Source organism: Aethalodelphis obliquidens, unplaced genomic scaffold, assembly GCF_003676395.1.
Source record: "Aethalodelphis obliquidens isolate GAN/ISIS:26980383/991018 unplaced genomic scaffold, ASM367639v1 scaffold46, whole genome shotgun sequence".
Classification (NCBI taxonomy): domain Eukaryota; kingdom Metazoa; phylum Chordata; class Mammalia; order Artiodactyla; family Delphinidae; genus Aethalodelphis; species Aethalodelphis obliquidens.
In genome coordinates, this window is record NW_020837990.1 from 910,697 (window position 1) to 927,115 (window position 16,419).

General features: G+C 44.4%; 1 protein-coding gene across 3 annotated transcripts in view; it reads left to right on the forward strand.

Moving 5' to 3' along the window:
- SIAE (sialic acid acetylesterase) overlaps window positions 1-16,419 on the forward strand; it is a 34,018-nt gene that overhangs the window by 15,505 nt on the left and 2,094 nt on the right. For all 3 annotated transcript variants that reach the window (XM_027081949.1, XM_027081950.1, XM_027081951.1), the window contains 6 exons: window positions 5,288-5,426; window positions 7,827-8,004; window positions 9,416-9,525; window positions 10,104-10,237; window positions 14,251-14,408; window positions 15,682-15,874. In XM_027081949.1, coding sequence (XP_026937750.1) covers window positions 5,288-5,426; window positions 7,827-8,004; window positions 9,416-9,525; window positions 10,104-10,237; window positions 14,251-14,408; window positions 15,682-15,874 — 912 coding nt within the window. The remainder of the gene's footprint in view (window positions 1-5,287; window positions 5,427-7,826; window positions 8,005-9,415; window positions 9,526-10,103; window positions 10,238-14,250; window positions 14,409-15,681; window positions 15,875-16,419) is intronic.

Consider the following 16,419-nt stretch of genomic DNA (forward strand, 5'->3'; position numbering starts at 1 on the left):
GCAGGCTCAGCGGCCATGGCTCACGGGCCCAGCCGCTCCGCGGCATGTGGGATCTTCCCAGACCGGGGCACGAACCCGCGTCCCCTGCATCGGCAGGTGGACTCTCAACCACTGCGCCACCAGGGAAGCCCTGATGACTCTTTTTGCTTAACTTTTTCATAGCCTAGGATTTCTTTTGTTAGTGTCAGTTTTTTTCTCTGTTTCAGTCATGGCCTTTGAAGATTAATTTTTCTTAAATTTTGAGAACTAGCATATTTTCTCCCTTATTGTAGCTATAGAGAGACTTCACTGGGCTCTTGTTTACCCTGATAGAATGTCGGGAGGAAGAGCACTACATGAGTTCCCAGATAGGGGATGGGGCATATACAGTACCCAGAGAATCAAATGGGACAGAACAAGGGAATGCCAACCTGCCAGTACATTGTCAGTGATGAAACTCATCTTGAGGTGTTCCTGTCCCCATTGCTATTAGAGGATAGGGCCCCTCTGACACACGATGAGTGAGGTCTCTTAAGTAAAGCTGGATAAAAAGGACATTGAAAGAGTTATCAAGGGAGAAAGTTTCTTAGTTGTTAATTGGTATCCTAGCAAGACAACGGTGGTAGAACAAAAGCTTTGGTGCTAAATGTCTTTAGCACTGAGATTTCTTTTTAAAAACAACTCCACTTTCTAATTGAACACAAACACAGTCTAGAATAAAGAGAGTGGATTTCTAGATACCGTGTGATGGGGTTATTGCTTTTGGGCCTCAGAATTGTCATTGCTTTGTTTGTTTAGTGGAAGCTATCTGATTTAAAAATAAAAGTAAGTGAGACCATTGCTGTTTCATTTATATTAGGATCAGGGCTGGACAGTAGCAAGTTCATAGACATATTTAAAGATTATCAGCTTAAAATATTGCTGAAAGATGAGTAAATATTTTTTACTCAGTATCAGACATCCAGAGAAGTTAGTGTGAGTTAAATTCTTTGGCACATTTGAAATTGGGATTAGTTTTCTTTGCTTGTCTGTATTTTTTGATTTTTCTATAATGAGCATGAAATAACTATAATTTTTAAGAGCAAGTTAAAAAATCAAGAAATTGATATTCACCTAACTGATATCTTAAATATCTATCAAAGGCTCAGTTTACAGTAAAGAGGTACATTATATAAATAAGAATCTTAGGAATAAATGATTTAATTTGCATTATTCATCAGAACTAATACATTTATATACTTTGATGTATACTTTCATTTGTTTCCTTTAATAGGTTAAGATCTTGAAAAGATTATCATCTTCCCTAGCTCTTTCTCTAAAACTCTGTTCCTCCTCAAGTTGATTTTTATTTCCTTGCCCTTTTTCCATTATCTACTTCTCCATCTTTGAGAAATATTTAAATTTGAGACTTAAAAATCTCTACAGCTGGACCATGATCTCAATAATCTTTTTAAAAAATTTTATAAAATTGAGTCCTTGCACATACTTATGATTTCTTATTTTGCTTCTATAGCTTCTACCCCTTATGGTTTCTTCCTTTTTTTAACCAATTAATAAATAATGCTCCTAAAAAGATTCTACTCTGGACATAGCTACTTCCTTTCATTATTAGTTTTCTAATTTAAAAATCTAAATTCTTGCATTTATGTCTTCCTAACCAATATTTTACTTAGTCTTGCTTCCTGCCCTACTTAAGTATACGGAAACCTTTTGAATTTAAATGTTTATTAAACTGGACTTTAACTGGGCTCCCTTTTAACATAAGTGAATAGAAGCAAAATTGAAGTTTTATCTCTTGATAGAAAGCATGGTTTTATATAGAAGTGGGATTGCTGTTAACTCATTAAGGAAAACAGTATTTTCCTTAATGCTTTAATTACAGTTCTCTGTTTGCACAGAAAGGCACGGACCAGATCTATTTGTATCTGTACAGTCAGGTTTTCAGCCGCAGTCTGTGCCAGGGGATCTCATCCCATTTTCTGTCAAGCTTAATCAGATTTTGATTGTTAAGACAGAACACATTCTTTCTGCCTGGAATTTACTCTTAAGCATATTCTGTATTAAACTAGGGCTACAAGCTCTGAGATACAGGGAAATAGAAAAAAGATTCCATCTGAAGAAGACAAGTGTTAATTTTTTTTATTTGTTTGTTTTAAATCACGTACTTAGTCTGCAAGACTGAATTTTAGGTGCTGACAGTACCAAAAGCCAAGTTTTCTAGTCTCTAAACACTCGGTAGAACTTTGTTTTTTGATCAAAAGGATGCTTCACATGACTCCTCCTTGATTCCACTTGCTCCTTTCCCCCTGAAGACTCCCAACACACACGCGCGTATACACACATAGAGTCTCTGTCTTTCTCCTTCTCTCCCTCCGTGTGACTTTTCTGAGGAGATAAGATTTCCACTATAACCAACCACTCTTCACAGTCAAATGAGGGAAATGGCAGATTGTATGCCCATCTTGTTGTTAGGGTAAAGTGGAATTTTAAAATCAAGTGTTATTTATAACACTGAGTGAGATGTTTATAAATGGAGGAAAGTCTAAATGTTCATCTGTCACCTCCTAAGTCAGGGTATGTCTTAAGACTTGGATATTTCTAGTTAGCTCAGAAGAAGATGGCCAACATTAGATAGAAAGCCCATTTTTCAATATCTCAGCAATCCCCACATTCCTGCTTTACAAATAGGGGAATTAAAATCCAGAAGAGAAGGGCTGGTGCCACGTTACAATACCAGATTCATAGGAGCTGTGATGACTGGCTTATTTGTAGTTATTTTCTCAACTAAATCTGCTATATTGTACTGTGGTAGAAGGTAAAGTAACATACAGGATCCAAATTCTTTTAAGTAAAGTTTCCCTGTGTCCTTCAGTGCGTGCACTTGTGTGCACACACACACACACATTCACACACATGCCTTGCTCCCCTGTGCAGACCTCATGCCAAGATTCTCTGAGGAAATAGATTCTTGACGTTTCTTCATTAATTCAAGAATGTAGTATAAAGGTTACAAAATGAACACCAGTGAGCAGCTGCTTTGATGGTGAACTGCGGGTCCCCAGAGAGGTGGTAGGGCTCTCCCAGTCGCTGCAGCCTTAATGACTTCAAATACCTTGGTATTCATTTACATCCTCATTTCAATACTTGGTAGAAAAATAATTACACTGAGGTGTTTGATGAGATGAAATTTGATCTCAGCAGATGGAGTAAGGCTTCCCCTCTCATCAGCAGGGAAACCAAGTGTCATTTAAATGAAAATCTTCCTGAAATCTCTTTATTCCTAAGTTTGCTGCCAATATCCCCAAGGAAATCCTTCCATCAAAAAGGCTCGGTGATATTGGGACAGGGTACCAATTTCAGAAGTAATTGTCATCAGATGCAGCAAGAATTTCCCCCCACCCCCATTTTTGCTAACACTTTCTGTGGCTTTCAAGCTTTGGCTTGAAATAATACACAAATGTGAGTTTGAAAATGGAAGTTTTCCAGCCAATGCTTTGGATCCAGTTCTTTGTGCTGGTAACAATAGAGGAGGATGCCGACCCCCCCCCGCCCTGCTCCCCCCAATTCTGTTGGCCTTGCAGTACTCTACAGTGTTAGCAACGGGTCGAAAAGAAAAGACGTATGTTCCCTGCGCTGCCCCCCGAAACTAGCGTCTCATTGCGAGGAGGCACTGGAGTTCCCAGTCGGTGCAGAAGCTGGTGTGGGTGGAGAGAAGCAGTTTCATCCCCTGTTTCCATGGAAGCAACATACGATCCTTACTGCTTGGTGCAGAACTGAATTTCAAGGGAGGCGACTTTTTACAGGTACTTGCTGCTGAAAAATAACTTCCCTGCCAAAATATACTGTGAGTGCATTAGTCTCTTCTTAGTCTTTAATGTTTATTTTACATGAAACTTGCCAGGGAAGATCCTGAACAAGCAGGTCTGGATTTCCTATGGAATTTTCCTGAGACCATGTGTGGAAGACCAGTAACCCTGACAGCCTAGAGCTGCCATTACCCAGGGAGCATTTCAGGCTGCGGCTCCCACTGGGACCAAAAGAGCCATTTCTTTTGCATCTGGCCATCTTATTGGCCACAGCAGGCTCAGCGGCAAGTCAAAAGGCGATTCAAGGGGCCGCGCATTTCAATGAAGTGCTCTGTGGAGGCACTCTGGCTGCTCCTACACTGTAGCGGCCAGGCCAGCTGTATTCTCTGTGGCGGGTGGGAGGGAAAGCCAGCCAGCTGCACACTCTGTGGCCAGCAGCCAATGGAAAGCGGCCCAGCCTCCTGTGCCTCTGGCTGTGGCAGTCCTGGCTCAGCTGGAGCTCTTGTTCCCCGAGGCCAGTGATAACTGGCCTTCTGGAGGCTCCTGTTAGGCCTTTGTTTTGGGAAGACCAGACTGTCCAGGGGGATGGAGAGAAGACCAGGAAAAACAAACACTAATTAAAAAGCAAAACAATATATTTATGACACATTCTTTTTAAAATAAAGAGAAACATAACTACTGAAAAATCAGGATTGAAGGAGATAGCACTTACATGTAAGCCCAGAGAGGAATGATGCTTCATAGGACCAACAATGAAACCAGTCGGTGTAGCACACATTCGTGTCCAGAGGAACCCTAAGCCAGTCCTGTCACACTCTTGGCAACTGGTGAGGTTTCATAAAGTGCTTTGGGAAAAAGTGCTGTGTCTTTGGACGGACGCTTTTCTTTGTCTGGTTTCTTGGGACTGTTGTCAGCAATCACTCTGAACACCACCTTTCACACTGCCAGGCCTCCCGTGCTATTCTTGGGTGATTTTCCAGGACTGAGATGAGAAGATAAGCATCTTGAGGCTGATTTCAGGATGTTTCAGGAGTTCAAAAATCGTTGCTCAGGTGTGTTTCTTTTGAATATACATCTCTCGTGGGCTATGGATTATGTAAACTTACCTCCCCACGGCCTTTCTGGCTCCATTAAAAAAAAAAACTCAATGCCATGGCTTTATGTTAACAGATACGTTTTCTGAATAGAAGTATTTTCGTTTCAAGATATGGGTCTTCTTTAGCCTAAACCCATCCACAGCTCCTCTCATCTAACACAGACTTGTCCTTGAGATCTCAGATTTCATTGTGTTCCCACCTTCTTTGGGGACATGATTTATCGTGGTCTCTGTGGATCAAGGTGATCCGGACCAGCCCATCATTGGTTTTGATTATTCATTTGGTTTTGGTATCCTAAAGGCTCAGAAGGAGCTCGGAGGGTTGGCAGTGTTTACCAGGAGGCAGTAGCATCATTGACCATCCACTAGGTTGGTGTAAGAAATGACGTTCCTGCTTCTTTTCCAGATATTTAATGCCACAAGCGAGCTATCGAACACAGCTGCCTATCAGTCTGTCCACATCCTCTCCGTGTCTCTCACCCAGGCTCAGCAGGAGCTGGAGGACCTTGCCAAGGTTGATTTGCAATGGTCCAAGCCCACCTTGGGTAAGTGATTGCTGGAACGTGTGCCATCTCTTCTGTGAGGGGCTGGTGCCCTGCTTGCAATCTGTGATCCTGAATTTGGTTCTGATCTATTTCATCCTTTTATTCATTCTTACTGACCCCTCCCCCATTCCTGACGGTACCTGTTTCATACATTTCTTCCCAAGACTCCACAGTGAATCTTGCCCCCTTGCTCTGAGGAGATGGCTCTTCCTCCAACTTCGTCGGTCCCATTGAGGCCACTCAGCACGAGCTCCGCCAGCATCTCTTCAGCGTCTGACGCTCTCTTCTCTTTCTTCCTTTGTTTCTGTGTCTGAACACAGCTGACTCTTTCCTTTCAGGCCTGCCTCTGATGCGGGCTCTGACCTTCTCCAGGGCCTTCTCTTATCCCTCAGGCTCTGTCCTTTTACCCCACTGTCCAGTCTGCACGAAATCTTTAGTTCAGGCTGCTCTGCGTCAGGCTCTGATCTAGACCCCGAGGGTGCAGCTGTGATTGGGGCAGACACAGTCCCCGCCCTCAGAGCTCTGCTTTTCTTTTATTCTAACAAAACCAAGGGAAACAAAGCATAACGCACACCCTTCTCCTGGTACCTCACCTCTCTCCTTTGCTCTGTTAAACCTTTTTAGAACACCTTTTCATTCTTTTCATTGCCTTCCAACGTGTTCACTCTTTAACCCTTTATAATCTGGCTTCTGCATCCAGGTCAACAACCGGTTCCCCCAAGGTTACTGCTGTTCTTCTGCAATGCACTCTGGACACCCCGTAGCATCGGCACTGCTGACTGCTGTTTTTAGAAGCTGCGCCTTCTCTGAGCTTGCTTGGTACTTCCTTTCCTTCGTTCTCCCTCTCTTCCCTCTACCTGTCCATCAGTGAGTCACCTTTATTCCAGCTGCCCACAGCTACCCAGCACCAGCCAACGAACATCACTGACTCTGCACTGGGTGCCAGACATGGAGAATATAGAAGTCCTAATGGTTTAGTGGGGTGAGGGAAACACCGGGCACAGAGTATGCCCGGAGCACAGGGAGGGAGGTCCGCCCTCACCTGGCATTTAATGATCTGCCTTTCATTTCATATTCTTTCTCTTGCTGTTAAAACCCCTTAACACTTGTTTATACCTCTTAAAGCACTAAACCATATTTTGCCATCTGTTTTACTCAGCTGAATATTTGTCTTATTCTGTAGAATATAAGACCTCTGAGGAGAGGTTCCATGTCTCTCCATGTCCCTTTAATTACAGTACCCCTATCATCTAGAAGCGCCTGGCACCTGGCGGGCGCTCAATCCATTTTAACTGATTTGAAACTGATTTCAATTACTACTATTACGCTATCCGCATTTTGAGAGCCAAACTGTATTGAGTTTTGATCTTTCACGTGCCAGGCCAGTGGTTTACACATAGTGGTTCTTTAACAGCTGTTGGATTGGATTGATCCCATCAGCTGCATGTGTTCACGTTCCCCTCTTCACTAGCCTTCTTCTAACATGGAAATTGCCTCTTCTGGTCTGTGTTGGTTACAGGGCTGTATGGACGAATGAGCTAGATGATGCTGAACATTTATTTATTGTTAAAAGATTTATTTATTTGTTGGGTCTTAGTTGTGGCATGCGGGATCTTTCATTGTGGCATGCGGGCTTCTCTCTAGTTGTGGCGTGTGGGTTTTCTCTCTCTAGTTGTGGCGCACGGGCTCCAGGGCACGTGGGCCCCGTAGTTTGCGGCACACAGCCTCTCTAATTGAGGCACACGAGCTCAGTAGTTGTGGCACGTGGGCTTAGTTGCCCCGCTGCATGTGGGATCTTAGTTCCCTGACCAGGGATCAAACCTCCGTCCCCTGCATTGGAAGGCGGATTCTTTACCACTGGACCACCAGGGAAGTCCCGATGCTGAACGTACACTGGTTTTGGTTTCTGTTACTTTCCCTTTTGGCCAAACTCCCCATCACTTGTTTGTTCTTGTTTTCATTACCATAGCTATAAAATTGGGTATAAAACTACCCAGAAAAAATATATCTTTCTTCTCGACATTGCCCCATGCTTGCTTGTTCCCTTCCACAGAGCTAAGTGGGGATGGATGCTGGGAAAGAGGAACACGTAGGTGAGGGTGGAATGGGGGCCAGCAGCCTTTCTGCCCCTCACCTATTGCAGAGGAGTATTAATCTTCCTAGATTCTCAGGGCCCTGCACATGGTGGGGAAGCAGGGGGATGCCTGCTTGCCTGGCCAGAGAGCCTTTGGCTTTCTGCTAGTGAGACAGTTGCCTCTCAATCTTATCCTACTCTTGGAAAGTCTCAGAAAGAAATGCAAGGCCTGACCCACACCCATTCTTCTCACCTAGACCCACCTAGGAGCTGCAGTCCCTATCCATCTACTTTTTCCGTGACTGTTTAACTGTTTCTCCGAACAGAAAACTTGGGCCATGGCAATTTCACGTACATGTCAGCGGTGTGCTGGCTCTTTGGGCGTTACCTGCATGACACTCTGCGGTATCCCGTGGGGCTGATCTCCTCCTCGTGGGCCGGGACGCCCATTGAAGCCTGGTCATCTGAAAGGTCACTGAAAGCCTGTGGGGTCCCAAGGCAAGGGTAAGAAAGCGTCCTCTGGTCTGGGAGAAAGCCAGCCAGGAAATTTTGTAAGAGAGAAAGATCATGGTCTCCTTTGGGGAGTCAAGAATGTGTTGAATGTACGAATATGTATTAAATGTATGTAACTTATTCAGGTATTATTTTCACTGTCATCAGCACCACAATCATCTGAGAATACGTCAGGAAGTAATTATGACCCTTTTCCTTAATGATAGTGATAGCTAATACTTAATAGAAGCTTTCTAAATGCTGGATACTGTTGTAAGCACTTTATATATATTAATTCACTTAATACAACACTGTCTTGAAGCGGATACTATTAACATATGATGGAAAAAGGTACTAAGTCTGAGAGAGGTTTAGTGACTTGCTTGTGGACACGACTAGTAAATGATAAAGTCTGGTGTCAATGTCTGTGCTCTTAACCACTGTGCTGTGTTGCCTGTGAGAATAAACACAGTCTAACAGTTTGGAAGAACAAGTACCCATGTAATCAGAGAAGTGTATTAGAAGACTGATGGTGAAAGCACGCTCAGGAAGGGCTGGATCAGGAAGAATATTTGGGGGTGGGGGAAGGGAGAGAAAAGGCTGGTTAATAACATCTTGACACTAATGTTAAAACAGAGATGAACAATATGTGAACTGCTTTCACAGACCTTGTCCCATCAGTTCTGGGAAGAGCATGGACTTGAGCTCTTGGTATATCTTGGGTAAAGGCCTGCCTGTTGTGGAGTGAAGTTATCCAGTTTTGGAACAGAAAGACTTGCCTTCGGTAGAGTTGGAGGAATCTAAAGCCAGGCTTCCCAGGTCTCTGGGGACATGGCAGGGACAATAGCAAGGGGAAGTGGCCATTCTCATATGCAGCTGTTGCAAGTGTAAATTCATAGAAGTATTGCACAGAGACAATTTAGGGACATGTTCAAAGTCTTAAGAAAATGTGCCCTTTTGACCTGGCAATCTCATTTCTGGGAATTTATCTTAAGGAAATAATTAAGACTATATGCAGTGATTTAGCTCTAAGGAAGATAATCATGGCATTGCTTATAAAAGCAAAGAGCTTAATGCAATCTCAGTGTCCACCCACTGAGTACTAGTTAAATAAACTTATTGCCTGTGCAATAGACTCATTAAAACGCTCCTCCTCCCTGGTCTTAATCACTAGATGGAAACCGGGGTGGCCCCGTCTGAACTCACAGAAAGCTGACTGATGACAGTGATTCTGGGAAGAACCTGGAGTGAAATTTGGAGACTGTCCTCATGTTTTCATGGAAACAGAGTGGTTGAATTGAACTCTGTGTTGCTTTCATCAGGAGCTTGCCCCAAGTGAAGCTGGATAGATGCCCAGCTCAGGGATCGTCATGTGATCAGTCATTGGCTCTCTCTTGACACTTGTGTGTCTTACTGATTTCAGGTTCATGCCATCTGATCTTGAAACTGGTCCCAGTGAATACTCTGTTCTCTGGAATGCCATGATCCATCCGCTCCGTAATATGACTCTGAAAGGGGTGATATGGTACCAGGGTGAGTGTTCAGTTTGCTGGTTTTCCATTGTATCAGTTAGCTGTTGCTGCACAAGAAACCACCCCAGAACGTAGTGGCTTCCGACAGTAATAATGTTAGCGAGCTCACTATTCTCTGGGTTAGCAGGGTAGTTTTTCTGTCTGGGCTGCTTTGGCTGATTTCTGCCGGGATCTCTTACGTGCCTTTGGCCACCTGGCAGGTTGTCTGGTGGCTGGATGACCTAGCCTGGCCTCTCCCTCATGCCTGTTGACTGGGGCTGTCTGTCTGCCGGGGCCTCCTGGTTCTCACGTGGCCTCTCATCCTTCAGCAAAGCTAGTTCAGACTTAATTTATCATTTACATGGCAGTGTCAGGGTTCCAAGTGTATCAGGAGAGAACAAACCACAGAGCTGAATTGCTTTTCAAGCCTCTGCTTGCATCGCGTTTGCTGATGCCCCATTGGCCAGAGCAAGCACAAGGCCAGTCCAGGGAGACGGCAGGAAGGCCCGCTACCTAAGGGCATGCATGGAGGTTGGGGAGCAGTGTGTGGCTGCCTTTGCATCTACCCCAAACTCTTCTCACAATTTGGACTGTTTTTAGGGGAGTCCAATGTAAACTTTAACAGGGACCTGTACAATTGTACGTTCCCTGCACTCATTGAAGACTGGCGCCAAACCTTCCACGATGGCTCCCAGGGGCAGACAGAGCGCTTCTTCCCATTTGGATTTGTCCAGGTACGTGCTGAGAGGAAGAGGGTTCATGGGCTTTGGTGTGGGGAGGTGCTGTTTTGATCTCTTCCCTGGAATCCGTCTTCCTTTTTTTGCCCTCCTAGCTTGCCTGCTGGTCAAGAACTGAATGTAACTTAATTCATCTCAGTTTACTGATGGGACAATTACATCTTAAAAAAAGTTAATAAGTAACCAATATTTCTTCTTATTAAAAAGCATTACATGTTCATTAAAGAAATATTAAAGAGAAAGGCAAAAAAAAAAAAAGAAGCTAAAAACACTTATAATTCCACAATCCAGAAATAAGCAGACCTTTTCTGCTCATGTATTTTTGAAATAGGATCCATACCATAATACTGTATCATATCTCGCTTTTTCTCTTAAGGTCATATTGTGAACATTTTTCATGCCGATAAATTTTAATCTTCAGCACAATTTATAACGATTGGAGGGTGTTCAGAAATATGGTTGTATTGTAATTTAACTAGTCTTCCATAGACAGGCTCTTAGGTTGCTTTAAACGTTTTGCCTTTATAAGCAGTGGCATGTTTATTTTCCTTGTAGCTAAATCCTTGCACACATGCTTAATTATTTCCATAAGATAAATTCCCAGAAATGAAATTACTAGGTTAAATTGCACACTTTTTAAGGCTTTGAACATGTCCTTAAATTTTTCTGTGGAAATGTATCCATTTGTGTATTTATACTCTTAGCAACCATGTGTGACAGTGTCCACCTCCCCACACCTTCCTGAACTTGCTGTTATCCCTCCCACCTCTGAGAATGAACCGCGCTCTTTCACTCACTCCCAGCCCACTGCGCATGCTCTCTGCCTGGAATAATCTTTTTTTCCCACACTTTCCTAACTTTTGTCATCCGTTAGCCTGGATATCAGTTAGGAAGCCTTCTGCGACTACCCAGAGTCTGTCCCCATATGGGTGACTGCTTAGTACCCTTCACTTCCCCTTTTTACTTGTATGTACTTTGTGCACATGACCACATTTTCCTGGATCACATTTATAGCCCCAGTACGACCTAATTGGTCGGCACTCATTAAATATGTCCCGACACACAAATGAAAAAGTATATCAAGAGAAACCATACTTTCAGTTAGTGGTACCTCGTCAGAAAGATTCTGCTCTCAGCCTTGTCTAAAAGGAATAAACATATTTAACCAAGTTCATAATTGCCTTGCCTCACCTGTTCACGTGACCCCTCCGAGACCTAGACATCTTAGCAGGGTAGTAGTTCTGACTTGTCTAGGACATAGGAATTAAACAAGTAAGGTGTTATAAAAACGAGGCCCAGGTTCATGCCCCGGTCCGGGAAGATCCCACATGCCGCGGAGCGGCTGGACCTGTGAGCCATGGCCGCTGAGCCTGTGCGTCCAGAGCCTGTGCTCCACAACGGGAGAGGCCACAGCAGTGGGAGGCCCGTGTGCTGCAAAACAAAAACCAAACAACAAAAACAAAAACAAACAAACAAACAAACGAGGCCCACCTCACAGCATAAACACAAAATAGGCTTTAATGTTTGAGTTGGACGCACCTACTTCCAGGCGTCTGCCTCTGAGTGTCCCCCAGATGCTCTCCTCTCACCATCCTCCTGTTCCTCTACCTCATCCCATTTCATGTACCTTTTTTTGGATAAAGATTTTTATAGACCTTCTTTCCACTTATAATTACTTTACAATCATTTTCTTTCTTCTTTCTAACATTTGTTTTGACTTTGAATGAGAATATTCTGCTCATTATTTTCAAAATAGCAACTCCTGTCACCAGTTCTGTATTACTGTTGGTGGAAACTATTTTTTTGTCTCTCAGCCTGTGCACATGGTGATTTGAATGTGACTTCAACCGATTCAAGCCAAAAATATGTTTAAATGCTTATTACATGCCACGAACTGTGTGAGGTACTAGAAATATACCATGAAGCAGAGAGACCTGGTCCTTGCACTTGTGCATGTGGTTTAGTGGAAGTCCCTTAGCCTTGGGTGTCAACTTTATCATCATCAACAACAGTATGTTGGTTGGTTGTTTGTGGAAAACTGGGAATATAAATATAAATATAAATGTTTAACTTCAAAGGGAAATGGTAAATTCGGCAACATAATGGCTCAGAGCATGGTCTGGGGATTCGAATCCCAGCTCTGGCTTCTTTAGCTATGTGATTTCGAACAAGATATTGAACCTTTTTGTTATTTTAAGTATTAAATGAGTTAGTCCATGTAAAGCCTGGCACAAGCTAGAAAATGTCAGTGTTTATTATTATTAATGAGAGAAGTCAGAAAATCTGGAGGGACAGTTGTTGTGTAAAGGAAGATGAATTGACTTAATGGAAGGGCCGAGTGTGAAACGGTGGTGGCAGTAACTAGAGCACAGTTAGAGGCAGGACACGAACTCCGTGGAGAGAGCAGGGCTAGACACCTGTGTCTGAGTAGAGAGGTGAGCGGAGGCCCGGGGAGAGAGAAAAAGGAGCCGGAGTTGAGGCACTGGAGTCCCTAGGAGTGTGCTTTTTTTTTTTTTTTTTTAGGAGTGTGCTTTTTAAAAAGGGTTTTGGAGGAACAGTGGAACACACTGCAGACTGCAGATGCTATTGTAAAGTCCTCCAAATGTGCCCAGTTTTATATTCTTTGGCTATTATATGCTTTCTTTAGCAGTGATTAGTATTTCTACTAATCACTGCAGGAGACTGAGCAAGTGCCCTGCTTTATCTCAGGAAAAACAGGAATTTCATGCGCGTGTGGAGTCTGCTGGTGCCCCCATGAGGCCAGTGTGTAGTAGTGCAGCCGATGAAATAGTGGAGAATTACTGCAGCAATTCTCAGCAAACTGCCATTTTGAGACAACTTCCTAGGCTTGAGTGGCTGTTGGTAGCATTTCTCCCGCAGCGCTTCAGGTTAGTAACTCACCCTAGACTTTGTTGCCATGATCCTCATCATGGCGCTGGTTGGTGAACATGGCTCCACTTTCACTCTTCTTCTGGCTGTTGTGTGGGAAGAAGTAGGGTCACTTACTGGATCTTTTTTTTGCCATTTTCTAGTTTGCATGACGTTTCATTGTGCAGCTTCAGCGCCTTTTATCATTTCATATGTTAAAGCCAATTTGCATAAGAGATTTTAATAAGAATCAAGTGGTGGGGAAATGTACTCCTTCTCTTAGTGGGAGAAACCACAGAGCCATATGGCAGGAGGGTGTGGCTCTTGGAAGGTGTGAAGAACTGGGGTCCTTGATGCAATCTGCCACGCACTCAAGGGCAGATTCCTCCCTGCTTCCCTACAGTGCTTTGCCCTGTGTTGTACACAGAGTTGTCAGTGACGGACCTACTGCTTTGTAACAAGCTACCTCAGAAGTTCGGGGCTTACCACATCAGCCACTGTGTTTGCTCCTGATTCCGTGGGTTGGCCAGGCAGGCAGGGCTCAGCTGGGGTGGCTCATCTCTGCTCTGTAACTTCAGCCAGGCTTGCTCATGTGGCTGCAGTTTGAACTGAAGGATCTAGAATTCACATGATTGGTCCGTCAGCTGGGACGGCTGGGATATTAACACCTCTCTCCTCATGACCTTCCAGTTTCCAAGACTGCTCTCTCCACATTTCTCCAGCAGGGTAGCTGGACTTCTGTTACATGGCCATCTCAGGGTTCCAAGAAAATGAAATCTGAAGGCAAGGGCTCTTGAGGCAAAGCCTCAGAAGCTGCACACCATCACCTCTGCTGCACTGTTTGTCAGAGCAAATCACAGGCTTAGACAGGTTCAGCGAGAGGAGAGAGAGACTCCACCTCTTGCTGAGAGGGGTGGCAGAGTTTCATTGCGGCGAGGGGGATGAGAGGTTCAGCCACAAGGGTGAGAGGCTCCGTAAGTACGTGTTGGATGAGCACGGGGGTCAGTGAAGCAGAAGCAGGGTCTTCTTGTGAAAGACTCTAGTGTAGCTTTCTTTTTAAAAATGTTTAATGTTTTTCCAGCTTTATTGCAGTATAGGTTTCTGGTGAAATAAAATGCTGATGCACAATGTCTACTTTCTAGTTATCTTCATATTTGTCTGGTGCAACCCCAAATGATGGGCTTCCCGAGATCCGTTGGCATCAAACGGCAGACTTTGGCTATGTCCCTAACCTAAGGATGCCCAACACTTTCATGGCTGTAGCTGTGGATCTCTGTGATAGGAATTCGCCTTTTGGCAGGTGGGTGCTTCTTGGGCTTTGTTTGAACAATAATATATGTTCTTTGTCTGTGGCCTTCACTCTGATGTTCACTTGTGAGGGGACCTGAGGATTGGACATTAGAAGCATGATTTATCAGTCATTCACATGGGATGTGCTGCAGTAACCAGAAACCCTCACCATCCCAGTGCCTTGATGCCACGGAACCTTATTTCGCGTTCACACTCCATGTCCAAATAAGGTCAACAGAGAGGCTTTGCTCTCATCGTCATTCACAGATCCAGAGCGACAGAGGCTCCAGGGTGATCTGTGCTTCCACATGCACCTACGGTTTCACGTTGGCAATTAAATGCTTCCCAACCCAAAGCAACGTAAGTCACTTCTGCTCACATTGCACTGGCCAAAGCAAATCCCATGGCCATGCCTGTCTTCAGCGAGAGCAGGAAATGGAATTCTACCTGCTCAGAGGTGGACTCAGAGGGGGACTATCTGGATGACTACCCCGATGTTAACAGCCCCTATGATTACCACCCGCTAGCTGTAGGATACCAGGGGATTTCATTGTGAAACGGAGCCCAACACAGAGTGTCTGGATTATAGTAGGAGCCTGAATGAACATTTCTTTCTTTCTTAATTTTATTTATTTATTTATTTATTTATTTATTTATTTATTTATTTCAGCTGCGCTGGGTCTTTGTTGCGGCGCGCGGGCTTCTCTAGTTGTGGCGCATGGGCTCTAGAGCACGCGTGGGCTCCGTAGTTGCAGCATGCGGGCTTAGCTGCAGTATGTGGGATCTTAGTTCCCTGACCAGGGATCAAACCCGGGCCCCCTGCATTGGGAGTGCAGTCTTAACCACTGGACCACTAGGGATATTTATTTAGTTTTGAATGAATGAATGTTTATTGAATGAACAAATAAACCTAGAGGAGACCAAGTAATGAACAGCTGATTCAGATGAAACACAGGACTTTCAGTGGTTGCAGCAGTCTTACGAGAGCTCTCCTAGGTTAGTTCCAATACCTGCCCTCCCTCCCTCCTTCTCTCCCTTTATTCTTTCCTTCCGAGTCCTCGGTTATTTCAAGGTTTCCGACCCGTAGAAGGCCCAGAGCCCCATCTGTGGTTACAACTCACCATTTCTCTTAGGCTGACTCGCCACAGATCACTGGCTATTAGATTCAGTCAACTTTATTCTCACCTTCTTAAGGGGTGCTTTGTATAAGATTTCCTTTTTTAAAAAACGTGATTATTGTTGAGCCCAAACCCACAGTTCTCTACCTCTTCTTTATCCTGTAGCACACACCCTCGGGATAAGCAGACGGTGGCCTACAGGCTGCACCTGGGGGCCCGTGCCGTGGCTTATGGGGCAAAGTTGACCTTTCAAGGACCACTGCCTCAGAAGATAGAACTCCTGGGCGACATGGGGCTGCTGAACCTCACATATTCCCAGCCAATCCAGGTGCAGAGGCACAACAACAAGATATTTGAGGTGAGAACTGCAGAAACAGTAGGGATTCATCCTGTGGGGGGTTGGGGGGGGCGGGATATCCTCCACGCCGAGGCCCACCTCTAATTATCACATGACTGCGAGGCAGGTTTTGGTTGGTCAGGGGCTGAGTTTATCTCAGAGCAACAAAAAAGCAGCTACTGATTGATTCACTTAGAGGCAATTTTGATGGGACCACCAAGGAAGGGAAGACGTGCCCACATTGAAATGATACTCCTTTTGCGTTTTCCCTCCCAGAGCAGCCATCTTTGCGTGGGAAAGGGCCCGTGGCTTTATGTGTGGACACCTATTGAAAGGACCCTCGCTCCAGAATGTTTCCCTCACTCGTAGACATCTTTTCTTTGTCACACTATCCTAAATTCTGATTTTCTTTTGAGTCTCTCCTTTAAGAGGTTGAAGCTTGGTGAGTTGCAACTTAGTATGAATTACTGTAACGGAACTCTGTATTCGCTTCTAATACCTGGTGAGGATCATTCCTCTGTGGAACTGGGGCTATTGATTAAACAGCTTCTTTAGGAGTCTTCTAA